Source organism: Somniosus microcephalus, chromosome 1, assembly GCF_052327205.1.
Source record: "Somniosus microcephalus isolate GS21.2 chromosome 1, FLI_Smic_1.0, whole genome shotgun sequence".
NCBI classification, from domain to species: Eukaryota; Metazoa; Chordata; class Chondrichthyes; order Squaliformes; family Somniosidae; genus Somniosus; species Somniosus microcephalus.
The window spans coordinates 327,148,989-327,165,584 of record NC_140987.1 but is presented as its reverse complement, the minus strand read 5'-3'; the positions used below and the strand labels follow the sequence as shown (position 1 = coordinate 327,165,584).

The window sequence follows — 16,596 nt, the reverse complement described above, 5'->3', positions numbered from 1 at the left end:
GAAGGGAGGAATGTTGTGTATGTAATATGTGTGCTACTTTGAACCTATGGACAGGACTGCACTACTTGTAGGGCGTAGTGATACGCAGTACCACTCCTGGCCATAGGGGTATAAATAGTACTGTGGGTACTGATCTCCCCTCAGTTCCCGCCTGTGGGCATGAAGTAAAGACCTACGTATAGTCCCTACCTCCAACCAGTAAAGACCTGTTTGAGTTATACGTTTAAGTCTTTGTGTTAATTGTTCAATACAATACACATACTTAACACCTACCACTTCTGTTCAATTAATATCGGGGTAGTTGAAATCCCCATGATTATTATTCTATGTTTTTTACTCATTTCCCTAATTTGTTTGCATATTTCTTCCTCTACCTCCCTTCCACTGTAGACTACCCCTATTAGTGTGATTGATCCTTTATTATCTTTTACCTCTATCCACATGGATTCTATTTCTGTCTTGCTGATAGCTGCGTCACTTTTTTCTACTGCCATTATGTTATCCCTAATAAGTACAGCTACTCCACTTCCCCTTTTTCCCCTCTCTATCTTTTCTAAATATGTTGTACCCTGCAATGTTTAATTCCCAGTCCTGATTTTTCCGTAGCCATGTCTCAGTAATCCCTACTATGTCTGGTTCCTCGCAACACATGATTGCCTCCAACTCCCCTGTTTTATTACGGACACTGTGTGCATTGCTGTACAGACAGTTTAACTCATTTTTAATAGCAGTTCCTCTCACTTTATTTTTAACCATCTTTTTACTCTCCTCTTCTATTACTCTATTTAGTCCCTGGCCATCAATGTCCTCCCTTACTTTACTCTTTCCTAAGATCTCCTTTCCTGTTTTGTTTATATTTAGGCTGGCTTCATTTCTTGTAGATCCCTCCCCCGTCTTACTAGTTTAAAGCCTTTGCCACCTTCCTATTTACCCTTTCCACTAGGACACGGGACCCATCCCCGGTTCAGGTGGAGCCCGTCCCATCGGTACAGCTCCTTCCTGTCCCAGAACTGGTGCCAGTGTCCCAGGAAAAGGAACCCCTCTTTCTTACACCAGCCCTTTAGCCACGTGCTAATTCTCCTGATCTGTCTGCTTCTATGCCAATTTGCACATGGCTCGGGCAATAATCCAGAGATTATTACCCTCAAGGTCCTGCTTTTTAATTTAGCTCCTAACTCCTGAAACTTTTTCAGCAGGACTTCCTCCCTGTTCCTACCTATGTCGTTTGTTCCGACATGGACCACAACAGCTGGATTTACCCCCTCCCTTTCCAAATTCCTCTCAAGCTGTCACGAGATATCCCTTACCCTTCGGGATTCTCATTCTCGGCTCCAGAGGACGCTATCTATCTCTTGGATGAGATGTTAAACCTGTTCAGGTGGATGTAAAAGATCCAATCCACGATTTGAAGAAGAGCAGGGTAATTCTCCTGGAGTCCTGGCCAATATTTATCCCTCAACCAACTGCTGTTTGTTTGGAGTTTGCTGGCGGCCATGTTTCCCTACATTACAGTGACTTCACTTCAAAACGTTCTTCATTATCTGTAAAGCGCTTTGGGAGCAGAGTTCAATCCCACAATTCCTCATCCAGCTGTGGCACAGGGAGAGGGGCTAAGAAGAGGCTAACTACTCCTCCACAAGGGGCAGTGAAAATTAACAAGTCACCCAGAACTACACTTGTTCTCTCTGCACAAAAGCAACGACTCTGCTGGGGAATAGTCCGTGGGCCCCAGGAGCTCGGACAAAAGGTAGAGAAAATAAAATCATTTCAAATATATCACGTGGATTCTTTTTTTTAAAAGAAAAACCCCTCCCTGCTCTACAGCTCTGTGGGGTGAGCAGTTCAGTCTACGCTGTTGGATACTGACCGAGGGGAGAGTTGGATGTAGCGGGCAGCAGAGGCCATTGGCCCCAGAGCAATCGGCGAGGCTGGCAGTGAACAGCTGAAGGGTCCTCTTCTGAGCTTCATATTTAACCTAGAAGGAAGGAGAAAGCAAATACCTGTGTTGATATAGCACATTTCACATCGTCAGGACGTCCCAAAGAACTTCAATGAAATACGCAGCCAGGCTGACTCCAGTGCAGTGCTGAGTGAGTGCTGCATTGTCGGAGGTGCCGTCTTTTGAATGAGATGTTAAACCGAGGCCCAGTCTGCCCTCTCAGATAGATGTAAAAGATCCCATGGCACTATTTCGAAGAAGAGCTGGGGAGTTATCCCCGGTGTCCTGGCCAATATTTACCCCTCAATCATCACTAAAACAGATGATCTTGTCTTTATCACATTACTGTTTGTGGGAGCTTGCTGTGCGTAAATTGGCTGCCGGGTCTCCTACAACAGTGGCCACACTTCAAAAATACTTCATTGGCTGTGAAGCGCAATGGGACATCCTGAGATCATGAAAGACGCTGTCTTAATGCAAGTCTTTCTTTTCTCTTTTACTGCCAAATCACATGGCCGGGCGTTGAATTGGGAGTTTTTACTTCCCACGAGTGCTGTATAATCGAAGCCAGTAGCCAGCCCCCTGAACAAGGTAAACGCAGGACCAATTTCAGTACGTTATCAAACCAACCATATCTGTCTCAGTGAGGACCTTTACCAGACAGCCAGTAAACATTAATGTGCCGGGGGTGGTCTTGCCATCAGAGGTAGTCAAAGTCTCCTGGAGAAGTGGCTTCCTACCAAAGGCACTGGCAGCAGCAGGGGCGAGACAAGATCCAGCCAGTGGACTTACCATTCTTACACAGAACAACATAGTATTTACAGCACAGAAACAGGCCATTCGGTCTGTGCCGGTGTTTATGCTCACAAGCCTCCTTCCACCATACTTCATCTTACCCTATTACTACATCCTTCTATTCCTTTCTCCCTCATGCATTTATCTAGCTTCCCCTTAAATGCATCTATGTTTTTCACCACAACCACAAATTTCACATTCTCACCACTCTGAGTAAAGCAGTTTCTCCTGAATTCCCTATTGGATTTATTAGTGATTATAGTTATGACCCCTAGTTTTGGTCTCCTCACAAGTGGAAACATCATCTTTACGTCCACCCTATCAAAACCCTTCATAATTTTAAAGACCTCTATCAGGTCACCTTCTCTTTTCTAGAGCAAAAAAGAGCCCCAGCCTATTCAGTCTTTCATACAGTTATGGGCTGGCCTACAGCGAGCTAAAGTCCTTCACGAGTGCAAACACTAATTTAATTATTGGCAATATCAGGGAAGGTCTCAGCCAGATGTTGATGAGATTCTGCAGTGACCATGTACACGCGGGATAGCGGTATGCTTTGAAACAATTCAATGCTATAAAACAGTATTAAACGTTACAGCCCAGAGAAAACGGGCTGTGATTTTCAACCCATTCCTGCAACGTACCATGAAATGGCTTACGGGTAATTTCACCAATCCCACAGTCCCAATGAATGGGTGTGCTCGCAAGCAGCGCGGGTCAGAGACAGGGCTTACTGGAGCTCAAATTCTCCAACCCACAGTCTCTCTGGAGTGGGATTTGGGCAATTTCCAGCCTGCTGTTTGAACCTTGGTCTCCTTACCATTCTTACAAATGTGATAATGTGGACATTTCAGCCCCTTCACCAACCTGCAACTGTTCCTCATAGCTCATTCTCCAGAGTGGGGTCACAGCATCAGCCAGCCTGGGACGGAAAGAATAAAAGGTAGTGCAGGAAGAAAATTTTACAGAATGGAGTCAATCTTAACCTAACATGCCCATCAGGAAACTGACGGGATCGGGTGCGACGCTGGCTTCACACCTCGTCCGATTTTGCTCTTCGTTGAAGTGACTGGAAAATAATATTGGGTGGTGTGTAAAACTGGCGTTCCACCCGATCCAGTGGGTTTCCCACCTGGCAAGTTTGATTATAATTACCCCCAATGTCTTCTGGGCCAGAAATCCTGAACGATCTGCACGAAATACAGCGCAAGAACCTGTCACACTGGGAAACTATCTACCTTTAGAATAGCCTCCAGCAGCGCCCAAATGAAGGCACAATTGTGTTTAGAGAGGAACTATACCCAACTGAAGATTATATTTCAGTAACTGCCTCAATAACACAATCCTGTGCCAGCATTGTGAACCACTCACTGCTGCCTAATGGCGTTTATGGAATTTATTGCTCAATAAAACCACTTTCACACAGATACCATTTCATTTCTCAGAGATTCCACTATATAGGAACATAGTAATTGCTAAACATAACTAGACCAAGATTCATTTAGTTCACCTTCTACCATCTTGATGCAACGATAATGGAGTGTTGACTAATCATGGCATCAATCTCTATCAATGAGTCTACAACAGACCCAGACAGGAGGCGAAGAAAACCCCTGTGGTGGAGAGCTTTGGGAACCACAGGTCCAAAGTCACCTGACCCTCCCAAGCCTGCTACACTCACCACGTCATTTCTCAAATTACTCAAACTGTATCCAAAAATATTATTTTCTGAAATAAATCTATCTCGTGATATTTGCATTTATGACTGAGGATTACAAATGAATGACCAATAACAGGAGTTTATAGGCAATGTTACACTTGGGTAAGGACTTCTATATGATAAGGAGAATTGGGTAGATGTGAAATCCAGTCCACTAGAATTCTGAGTACAGGTAGACTATCCTTTATCCGAAAACCTCGGGACCAGCCGTGTTTCGGTTTTAGGAAAATTTCGGAAGGTGCGCGAAAACACTTCGGTTTTCAGAGGTAATTCGGTTTTCGGGAGTGCGGATAAAGGATACACTATCCCTTATCCGAAAGGGTGGGATAAATAACGACTATAAATACTGTAGTTACAGGGATAAATACTGTAGTACAGTTTATTTGTAAGGAAAACATTCAGTAAAACTTCAAACATGTACAGGTACAAACTAAGCTAAATACCTGTACATAAACATGCAATAAAGGTACATTACATCTGGCTTGAGGATCTTGGAGAAGATGGTACATCAGTGTTGTCATCATTGTCATCAGGTTGGAGTTGGACATCTGAAGATGGGCCAGGAACAGGATTCTCAAGTGATGAAGCAGCATTACATCTGGCTTGAGGATCTTGGAGAAGAGGATACATCAGTGTTGGCATCATTGTCATCAGGTTGGAGTTGGACATCTGAAGATGGGCCAGGAACAGGATTCTCAAGTGATGAAGCATGACTACAACAGACGGCCTTTTTAAAGACTTCTTCCAGTGTCATCTGTCTCATTAACATTGGTTTCTGTCTAAGCAGTCTCTCTTTAATTGAGTAAACTTGCATAATTTCTTGCTCACTGATAAATGCACGTTTTTCAAGGCCAGCAATTAACTGATCACACATTGTCACCATATCGTCTATGGGGATTTTTTCACCTGTGTTCACAATGTCATCATCATCATCACTACTGTCCTCATGCTTGTCTTTATTTAACACCATTTCAGCAATTTCCCCATCACTCAATGAATTCACAACAGGTGCATCATTGTCAATGTTCAGCACTTCTTCGATGTCAGCTTCCTCTAAAGTATTTACACTTTCGGATGATAAACCTTTGGCGTAAGTGAGGAGGTTTGATATCATCATCTTCTCCTGACTGACAGGAAATCCTTCAAACTCATCATCTGCAGGTCCATCTTCATGAAACATCGTTGAAGGCCAAAGTCTGTGCCAAGCATTTGTTAATGTTGGTTTGTCAACATCGTTCCAAGCATTAGCAACTGCATAAATGGCATCCTTAACATTGAATTCTTTCAGGAAGCTTTGGATTCCTTCGCCTCTGTTGATTGCATCAAGCATAGAGTTCAAAAAAACGTCTTTATACTTGCTCTTCATGGAGCGTAAAATTCCTTGGTCACAAGGCTGTATTAAAGATGTCACATTAGGGGGAAAGTTAATGCCGAAAACATAACTTTTCACAAGAAGTTCAGGAGGGGGATGTGCGGAGCAGTTGTCCAGGAACAATAAAATTTTGCAGTTTTCTTCCAGTCCAACTTGCCTGCAATGAGCTCGTGTCGCTGGTACGAAGTGGTTATTGAACCAGTGAGAAAATATTCCTCTGGTTACCCATGCTTTCCTGCTCGCATAATAATGCACAGGTAAATTGCATACACCTTTCAAACATCTCGGATGTTGGCTTTTTCCAATCACTACCAACTTTAACTTGTGTGTGCCTGCAGCATTGGCACACCCAAGAACAGTCAACCTGTCCTTAGCATCCTTAAAACCTGCTGGTGCACTCTCATCAGCCGTTGCTAATGTTTTTCTAGGAACGTAGCGCCAGAACAGAGCTGTTTCATCAGCATTGTAAATTTGTTCAGGACCGAGGTTTTCATCCGATATTATTTTTGCAAACTCATCTATGTAATTTTCAGCTGCTTCATGATCAGCAGAAGCTTTTTCACCACAGATTTTCAGATATTTTATACCATGACGCTTCTTAAATTTATGCAGCCAACCTTCTGAATATTCACACTCAGCTTCAATGTTCAGTTCTTCATGGTATATTCTAGCTTGCTTCATGACCATCAAACCAGTCAGTGGCACACGTTCACCTCTGCGTTGTCGAATCCACTCAATCAGCACACGGTCAAGATCTTCATTTTTTGCCCTATGCAATGTTTTCCTCATTTTCATTAGTTTATGGTCATCAATGTCAGTGTAAAATTTCAACAACTTGTCTTTCTGTTTCTTTAAGTCATATACGGTGGTACTTCCCACACCATATTCTTCAGTAAGATGTCGCACAGACACACCACGATCAAGCTTCTGCAATAACTCCACTTTCTGCGATATCGATAATGAGCGATGCTTCCTTCTCTGCTTCTCACTGTTACCCATTGGGGTATCTGCAGCTCTTTTTAGCATTTTCACAAATTGTTAAAAGCCAGCAAATATCTAAGAGAGCAGCAAATATCTAAGAGAGCTGCAAATATCTAAGAGAGCTGCAAATATCTAAGAGAGCAGCAAATAGCAGCAAATATCTAAGAGAGCAGCAAATATCACACAGAGCAGCATAACACCTGCGTGGGTCAAGCATCGGCAGCGTCGGGTCATGCTTTGCGCCACTTTCGGCTTTCAGAGGTTTTCTGGTTTCGGATGTGCGGATAAAGGCTGGTACACTATCTCTTATCCGAAATGAGGTGGGGGTCGGCGGGGGTGGGGTACGGCGGGGGGGTCGGTGGGGGTCAGGGGTCGGGTTCGGCCGGGGGGGGGGGTCGGCAGGGGTCGTGGTTGTGCGCATTTCGGTTTTCAGAAGTCATGCTTTGCTCCACTTTCGGCTTTCAGAGGTTTTCTGGTTTCGGATGTGCGGATAAAGGCTGGTACACTTACGCTGAGCGATTTCGGTTTTCAGATGTGCGGAAAAATGCTACACTATCCCTTATCCGGCTCGGCCTGTAAGTCGTGCGCCACTCTGGTCATGTCGTGCGCACGACTTACGCTGACTGAAAAAACCTTCGGTTTTTAGAGGGTTTCGGTTTTCGGAAGTCCGGATAAAGGGTAGTCTACCTGTAATTAAGAATAAATGGAAAGAGGCTTGATCCACTGGGATTTTGTGTAATTGTAATGAATGGGAAGGGGTTTGGCCCATTGGAATTCTACACAATTGGAGTGAATGGATTTAAGGTTGAATACAATATGGGTTCTACTGCAGATTATGAAGGCTAGACTATGGCTTTGTTTCTTTTGTGCAGATAGAACACCCAGTGCCTTCTCTTGGGTTTAAATTGGGGAAGTGTTTCATTGTTCCTAAAGCAGTCTTTATTCACCCCGTTAAGCACACAAGGGCAGCACCACCCCAATTTCCCGATAAACACGGCCGGTCGGTGGGGCTCCCCATCAGCAGCGCAAACTCAGACAAGTACAACAGATGTTGGTGACGCTCCAAAAGTGAATTTCCAATCCCGGGTCATCTTGAGGAGGTGCAAAGAAGAGGAGAGGTGCTTTCTACGTTCCCATCAGGAAGGGGGGCTAGTCAATCCTGTGAGTGGCGTGCCACAAAGCAACACTGGAGAGGGCAGAGGGCAATGATCCAACAATGAGGAGGGATGAGGAAAGATCTAAGGGGAGAAGAAAATATTACGTTTTTAAATGAAAAGTACATAAAGAGTCTTACCTTTCTTCCCAAGTTATGCTAGTGCTGGGAAACTTTGCTGTTTTGCCAGATTTTCGCCTTTTTTCAGAACTTTTCCTCGCATTTTCTTGTTTTGTTGCAGTGGTTGGACCGAGGCTTTGATCAAAGGTCACGTCTCTGCAGCACCTTTGGGAGGTGCGAAAACAAAGGACCCGGTGACTGATCAGCTGTGGCACAATCCGCAACAGACAACTTAGATAAGCAGCTGACATAGTGACATCTACAGAGGGAGAGGGAGAAGGAGAGCCATGAAAGGAAAGCATCAGCTTCATAGAGCAGGAGGAAGTTTTCCTGATCTGACATTGCCGAATTAATTCAGTTACTCAACAATTTAATCAGAATCTATCCCCCAGGCTCGCTAATGGCCAAGCGAGAATATTCAGTAAACAGCTAAGACACAGAGACCAGGGAAATCCCAGTTTCCACTCTTGGTCTGAGCTGAGTTGGCTGATTTCAGTGATGGGGTACTGTTGATTTAGCGAAGGTTAAACAGTTCAGAGTTCCCACTTCTGATCACTATCCAGAGATTCTTACAAGAAACGTGCATGTCTAGACATAAGGGGGGGTAACTTTAACCTAACCCATCCATTGGGAAACTGATGAGATTGGGTTCAGCACTGGTTTTACACCCCACCCGATTTTACTCTCCGTTGACGTCACTGGAGAGTAATAACGGACAAGCTAGGTGAAGGCTTTGTGTCTTAATGTGAGGAGCATTCGTAATAAGGTGGATGAATTGGCTGCGCAACTAGAGGTAAACAAATATGATTTGGTTGGGATTACGGAAACGTGGCTCAAGGATGGCCAAGGCTGGGAACTCAACATCCAGGGGTATTCGATATTCAGGAAAGATAGGCAAAAAGGAAAGGGAGGTGGGGTAGCATTACTGGTTAAAGAAGGGATTAACACAATTGTAAGGAAGGATATTAGCTCTGATGATGTGGAATCTGTATGCGTAGAATTCAGAAATACCAAGGGGCAGAAAACATTAGTGGGAGTGGTATATAGACCTCCAAACAGTAAGGCGGAGATTGGGGATGGCATTAAAAGGGAAATTAAAGAAGCGTGCAATAAGGGCACAGCAGTCATCATGGGTGACTTTAATCTACATATAGATTGGGCTAACCAAATTAGTAACAATACTGTGGAGGAAGAATTCCTGGAGAGTTTACGGGATGGTTTCCTGGACCAATATGTCGAGGAACCAACCAGAGATCTGGCCATCTTAGACTGGGTATTATGTAACGAGAAAGGATTAATAAGCAATCTTGTTGTACGAGGCCCCTTGGGTCGGAGCAATCATAACATGATCGAATTCTTCATTAAGATGGAGAATGAAGTAGTTGACTCAGAGACTAGGGTCCTGAATTTAAATAAAGGAAACTACGATGGTCTGAGGAGCGAGTTGGGTAGGATTGATTGGGGAATGTCACTCAAAGGGTTGACGGTGGATAGGCAATGGCAAACATTCAAAGACCGAATGGATGAACTACAGAATTTGTTCATCGCAGTTTGGCATAAAAATAAAACAAAAAAGGTGACTCAACCGTGGCTAACAAGGGAAATTACGGATAGCATAAGATCCAAGGAGAGTACATATAAATTGGCCAGAAAAAGCAATAATCCTGAGGATTGGGAGCAGTTTAGGATTCAACAAAGGAGGACAAAGAGATTAATTAAGAAGGGGAAAATAGAATATGAGAGTAAGCTTGCAGGGAACATAAAAACTGACTGTAGAAGCTTTTATAGATATGTGAAGAGAAAAAGATTGGTGAAGTCAAGCGTAGGTCCCTTGCAGTCAGAATCAGGGGAATTTATAATGGGGAACAAAGAAATGGCAGACCAACTAAATACATATTTTGGTTCTGTCTTCACAAAGGAGGACACAAATAACCTCCCAGAGATGCCGGGGAACATAGGGTCTGATGAAAGGGTGGAACTGAAAGAAATCAGTACTTGTAGGGAAATGGTGTTAGGAAAATTGATGGGACTGAAGGCCGATAAATCCCCAGGGCCTGATAATCTACATCCTAGGGTACTTAAGGAAGTGGCCCTAGAAATAGTAAATGCATTGCTGGTCATCTTCCAGAACTCGATAGATTCTGGAACAGTACCCATGGATTGGAGGGTAGCTAATGTTACCCCACTATTCAAAAAAGGTGGTAGAGAAAAAGCGGGGAATTATAGACCGGTAAGCCTGACATCGGTAGTGGGGAAAATGCTAGAGTCCATTATAAAAGATGTAATAGCAGAGCACTTGGAAAGCAGTGACGGGATCGGACAAAGTCAACATGGATTTACAAAAGGTAAATCGTGCTTGACTAACCTACTGGAATTTTTTGAGAATGTAACTGGTAAAATAGATAAGGGAGAACCAGTGGATGTGGTATATTTGGACTTTCAGAAAGCTTTCGATAAGGTCCCGCATAAGAGATTAGCGTGCAAAATTAAGGCACATGGGGTTGGGGGCAAGGTATTGACTTGGATTGAGAACTGGTTGGCGGATAGAAAGCAAAGAGTTGGAATAAACGGGTCATTTTCCGAGTGGCAGGCAGTGACGAGTGGGGTACCGCAAGGATCGGTCCTAGAACCCCAGCTGTTCACAATATATATTAATGATCTGGACGAGGGAATTGGATGTAGTATCTCCAAATTTGCAGACGACACAAAGCTGGGTGGGAGGGTATGCTGTGAGGAGGATGTCGTGAAACTCCAGTACGATTTGGACAGGTTGGGTGATTGGGCAGAATCATGGCAAATGCACTATAATGTGGATAAATGTGAGGTTATCCACTTTGGTGGCAAAAACAGGAAGGCAGACAATTATTTGAATGGCAATAGATTGGGAGAAGGGGAAGTGCAAAGAGACCTGGGTGTTCTTGTGCACCAGTCGCTGAAGGTAAGCATGCAGGTGCAGCAGGCGGTTAAGAAGGCAAATGGTATGTTGGCCTTCGTAGCAAAAGGGTTCGAGTACAGGAACAAGGATGTCTTGCTGCAGTTGTACAGGGCCTTGGTGAGACCGCACCTTGAGTATTGTGTGCAGTTTTGGTCGCCTTATCTGAGGAAGGATGTTCTTCCCATGGAGGGAGTGCAGCGAAGATTCACCAGGCTGATACCTGGGATGGCAGGAATGATGTATGAGGAGAGATTGTGTCGATTGGGCTTATACTCACTGGAGTTTAGAAGATTGAGAGGGGATCTCATCGAAACCTATAAAATTCTGTCAGGCCTGGACAGACTAGATGCAGGAAGGATGTTTCCGATGGCCGGGGAGTCCAGAACCAAGGGTCACAGTCTAAGGATAAGGGGTAAGCCATTTAGGACTGAAATGAGGAGGAATTTCTTCACACAGAGAGTGGTGAACCTGTGGAATTATCTGCCACAGAGGGCAGTGGAGGCCAGTTCATTAAATATATTCAAGAAGGAGTTGGATATATTTCTTAAGGCTAAAGGGATCAAGGGGTATGGGGAGAAGGCAGGGACAGGGTACTGAATTTGGATGATCAGCCATGATCTCATTGAATGGCGGAGCAGGCTTGAGGGGCCAAATGGCCTACTCCTGCTCCTATCTTCTATGTTTCTATGTAAGGTGAGGACTCGACTGGACGTCACTGTGCTTCCTCACCCCCCGGAAGTTAAATAACAAGAAATATTCACAGTCAAGGTTTATGCATCAATAATGGCCATCAAGGTATCAACAGCAGGGAGGGAGAAAAGAAAATACGCATGGGAAAAAAGCCCTCCCAAAAATATATCTTTTGCTGTTGTTTTCCATGTTGCAGCAACACTCCAGTGAGAAGCTAAAACGCTTTATAATTACATTGTGGCGGAGCCACTAAGAAACTCAGACATTTGAGAATAATCTCCAGACGCAGCCAAGAACCGACTCGTCCTTCAACGCTCCATTCCCACTGCCTGAGTTTCGCCGTCGCTCGACCAGGCTTATCAAGCCTCCTGTTCGTTTGACACTGTCTGTTAAAGAGCATTCTGGGGGGGCGCCTGTGGCGGAGCCACTAAGAGACTCAGAACATTTGAGAATAATCTCTTTAACTGCATTGTAGTGCAGCCACGTACTGCACCTTTAAACTGTTTGTTAACTATACTGTATATACCTTCCTATACTCTGCGTGATGACGTCATGATGCCGATCACGTGACCGCCAGTGGCGCGAAGAACGCGATGACGTCATGACGTCGGTTTCCCGAACCTTCCAGCAGTCTTCGAGTGCCTCGCAGCCTGAACAGACCTGTATACATCTTCTCCTGTAGTTTACTAGTTAACTTCGTTGTTATTAAACTTTGTTGTTTTGGTTTACTGAGTCGAACTGCAATTATTCAGATAGGAACTACCGTTCCTACAATATAGTGTATAACAGAGCGACCTTCCTTCATTTAACAGCAGTGTTTCTGGGCACAGTTACTTTCTCAAATCATCGATTGGTCGAATATAAACTTGGAATAAAAGTTGTTAGTGTGCGAGGAATAAGCTGTGCTGGAAATCACCAGACCAGAATTAATGCTAATTTGTTGGATTTTCATGACATGGTAGTATCAACAACAATGCACAGCCATAACTTGGGGGCATGCTGCATGGTTTGATACCTGCTCCCATTAATACAGCTGACTCTATTTTGACAACAACAATTTGCATTTATATAGCACCTTTAACATAGTAAAACATCCCAAGATGCAAGCATAATCAGACAAAAATTGGCAGCAAATTAAAGAAGGAAACACTAGGACAGATGACCAAAAGATTGGTCAAAGAGGTAGGTGTTAAAGAGCATGTTAAAGGAGGAAAGGGAGGTAGAGAGGTTTATGGAGGGAATTCCAGAGCTTTGGGCCTCGGCAGCTGAAGGCACGGCCACCAATAGTGGGGCAAAGGAAATTGGAGGAGCGCAGAGATCTCAGGGGGTTGTGGGGCTGATGGAGATTACAGAGAAAAGAAGGGGCAAGGCCATGGAGGGATTTGAAAACAAGGATGAGAATTTTGATATTGAGGCGCTGCTTAACCGGGACCCAATGTAGATCAGCGAGCACAGGGGTGATGGGCAAATGGGAGTTAGGACACAGGCAGCTGAGTTTTGGATGAGCTCAAGTTTATGGAGGGTGGGAGATGAGAGGCCGGCCAGGGGTGTGTTGGAACAGTTAAGTCTCAGGGTAACAAAGGCATGGATAACATCAGAGGCCGGCAACTTCACGTTTACCACTTTCTTTCGGATCCCAAGTCGATCCCCCCTGCCCCCTCCCGGACACCATCGGGAGGGCCGGGGTTTGGGAGGGTGAGGCCACTCCCATCCCCCAGATGACCAAAAGATTGATCAATGAGGTCGGTGTTAAAGACCATCTCCAGCTGGCCTGTGGGGACACTGCCCACAGGGAGGCCACTCCCCCTCCTATACTGCCCACAGGGCCCTGAGGCGGGCCTGGGCCCCGGGAGAGAGGCCTCCCCTCTCCGGCCTACACGGCCCAGAGAGAGGCTCGACCCGGGAGAAAGGCCTCCCCTCTCCGGTCTACACGGCCCAGAGAGAGGCAGCGGGTCGAGCCTGGGCTGGACCCCGGGAGAGAGGCCTCCCCTCTCCCGCCTACACTGCCCACAGGATCCTGAGGAAGGCCTCGGGAGAGGCGCCTCTCCTCTCTTCACGGGTTTGCGGGCAGCCGCTTGCTCCACGGGCGCGGGCAGCGGCCACGCGAACGTCTTCCGCGATGTGTCGCGGAAGGAAAAACTGCGACTGATTAAAATGTAAAATAAAGCCAGGAGACTGGAAATATATACTGTCAGAAAACAATATAGTGCTGGGCCATTGATTAATGTGTGGCTCACACCAACCCACAGCCACCGGGATCTCATCAGAACCTCTCTCATCCCAAGCACAACCCGAAAATTCAACGATAGCTCCAAAAGCACTCATAACACAGAAACTAAGCAAACCCTTAATCTTTAGCATCCATTTATAATGGCCCAGTAATTCGGGTCCAAATGCGTGAGTACGGTCTGGGTACTCACGCATCTGGCCGGATGAAATGCCGGCGTTCAGGAAACACCGTGCATGCGGAGAACGCCGGCATTTCCGGTCCTCTGAACGAAGGGGTTCAGAGGCACAGCGCGTGCGCAGTGAACTTCGTCGATTTCATTCATGGATTCAGTGAGGAAGTCCTTACAAGTTACACTTGCAAAAAGCATGTGTAAAGTTGGTCCAAGGCTGCGGAGGAAGATATATTTTATCGTGGAGCTTCTGAAAGGCAATATTTTTGTTTGGGAAAGGGAGCAAAGTTATTTTAAGAAATGCTGAGGTTAGTTTTAAAGTTTAAATTTTTTTTTTAAACGGGTTTTCAGTACGGTAGGTAGAAGGAGCAATTGTGGCTGTGTGAATTGAATGTGAGAATGAGTGTTCTAAAATGAGTAATGTAACATTTCCAACACTTTTAAGAAAGAAACTTTTCATCAGTAATAAGTAATTATGTATGTATGTATGTCCGCATATATTCCTTTACGTATATGTATGTATGTTTTATATTCCTTTACTTATGTGTATGAATGTATGTTTTTAATTATGATTTTCCAATAAGTTACTTTCTCTGAAAATCATAATACATACATTCATACACATAAGTAAAGGAATATATTCATACACGCAAAGGAATATATACAGACATACATACATAATTACTTAAAATATATTACTGATGAAAAGTTTCTTTCTTAAAAATGTTGGAGTCATTTTCACATTTAATAAACACAGCAAATTCAATTCACATAGCCACAATTGATCCTTCTACCTACAGTACTGAAAACCCGTTTTAAAAAACAAAAATAAACTTTAAAACTTACCTCAGCATTTCTTAAAATAACTTTAATCCCTTTCCCAAACAACCGCAGCCTCTGGAGCAACTGTACTCATGCTTTTTTCATGTGTAAGTTGTATTGACTTGACCTCACTGAAAGCATGAATGAAAGCGGCAAATTTTACTGCGCACGCGCTGCCTGTACAGTCGCATGCGTTCTGCCTCTGAACCCCTTTGTTCAGAGGACAGGAAATGCCGGTTTTCCCCGCATGCGCTGTGCATGCTGAAAACCGGCATTTCCTCCGGACAGACGCGTAAGTACCCTGACCGTTCTCGCGCGTTTGGAAGGGAATTACTGGGCCAACATTTTACATGTCAATAAAATGAAAAATTTAACAATTGCACGATTTGCCCCCTCGCATCTGCGACTGAGGGTCCAAGGAGGTGCATTGCGCAACAGGTCATCGTCGTATGTATCCTCACACTGTTCCCTTTCGGGAACTGTATGAAGTGGTGGAAGGATTTCTGGCCACGTTAACACTCCTTCCGTGACGATAACCATCTTCATACCAGCCATTAGGGTGGTTAGTCCTATGGCGTGAGGGTTTTACGGGCTCCCACAACCCATCTGAGGGGGGGGGCCACCCACACCCGCGGACGCAAGTATCCCGCTGGATGTCCACCCAGAATTTATAGTTGGAGCTCCGACTCCACTTGCCGGGACTGTCTGGAGCGGGGTTTCAAACCCTACTCCTTCTGGCCCAGCGGCGGGGATGCTTACCGCTACGTAAAAGGCCCACTCCGCGCAAAAGGTGACACCCATACGTTTCCTGCGCCTTTTCCCTCCCCGTGACTGGAGCCCTATGCTGCCACTTGAAAGACCAAGCTATCATCTGTCCTTTTTGCGGCGCCTTTGACTTCTCATTACCAATGATGAGCAGGCGCTGCGCCTCCACCTCGTTGAGGAGATTGCTGAGGTCATCATCAGTTCAATTGTGAGTTCTTTTAATGCCGTGAATTGTGCTCATTCCAGCCATTTCACATTGCTAATCGGATTGGGCCAGACGGGGTAGGGTTTCGAACCCCGCTCCAGACAGTCCCGGCAAGTGGAGTCGGAGCTCCAGCTCTAAATTCTGGGTTGACATCCAGTGGGATATTTGCGTCCGTGGGTGTGGGTGGCCCCCCCTCCTTGTATAGCTTGTGGGAGCCCGTAAAACCCTCTCGCCATAGGACTAACCACCCTAATGGCTGGTTCAAAGATGGTTACGGTCACGGAATGAGTGTTAATCACGGCCATAAATCCTTCCACCACTTCATACAGTTCCCCAAAGGGAACAGTGTGAAGACACGTATGACGACGACATTGGTAAATAAATAAATGGAATAAAAAAAATTATTTTAGGGCTTTTAAAAGTCTTTAAATAGCTTTAATTCTGTTTAAAACGACTTCAGATTCTTCAAAATAATGTAAACGTTTTTAAAAGTTTATAAAAGTTACCAAAAGCTTCATAAAAATACCAAAAACCTATTTAAAATGCTGCTTTGCATGTAAAAATGCTTAGCAGCTTGTGAGAAACATTGGGGGCGTGTCCTATTAAACTGAGACCTCAAGGGGCGTGTCTCACTTGCACAGCGCGCTCCAGGCTTCGCGCTGGCTGCACTCCTGGGCGGCGTGACGTCAGACGCTGCCCGGGA

The 16,596-nt window shown here is 45.0% G+C and overlaps 1 protein-coding gene across 2 annotated transcripts in view; it reads right to left on the bottom strand.

The window, feature by feature from the left end:
- trmt2b (tRNA methyltransferase 2B) overlaps window positions 1-14,422 on the bottom strand; it is an 83,190-nt gene extending 68,768 nt beyond the window's left edge. The window contains exons 1-4 of one of the 2 annotated variants that reach the window (XM_085994380.1): window positions 14,048-14,422; window positions 8,099-8,336; window positions 3,599-3,653; window positions 1,868-1,975 (exon numbers count right to left, since the gene is read on the bottom strand). In XM_085994380.1, the coding sequence (XP_085850506.1) occupies window positions 1,868-1,975; window positions 3,599-3,653; window positions 8,099-8,336; window positions 14,048-14,126 (480 nt within the window). In that variant the 5' untranslated portion in view covers window positions 14,127-14,422. Of the gene's footprint in view, window positions 1-1,867; window positions 1,976-3,598; window positions 3,654-8,098; window positions 8,337-12,228 lie in introns of both variants that reach the window. The other variant, XM_085994388.1, reaches the window with a different exon arrangement.
- Between the last annotated feature and the right edge of the window lie 2,174 nt (window positions 14,423-16,596).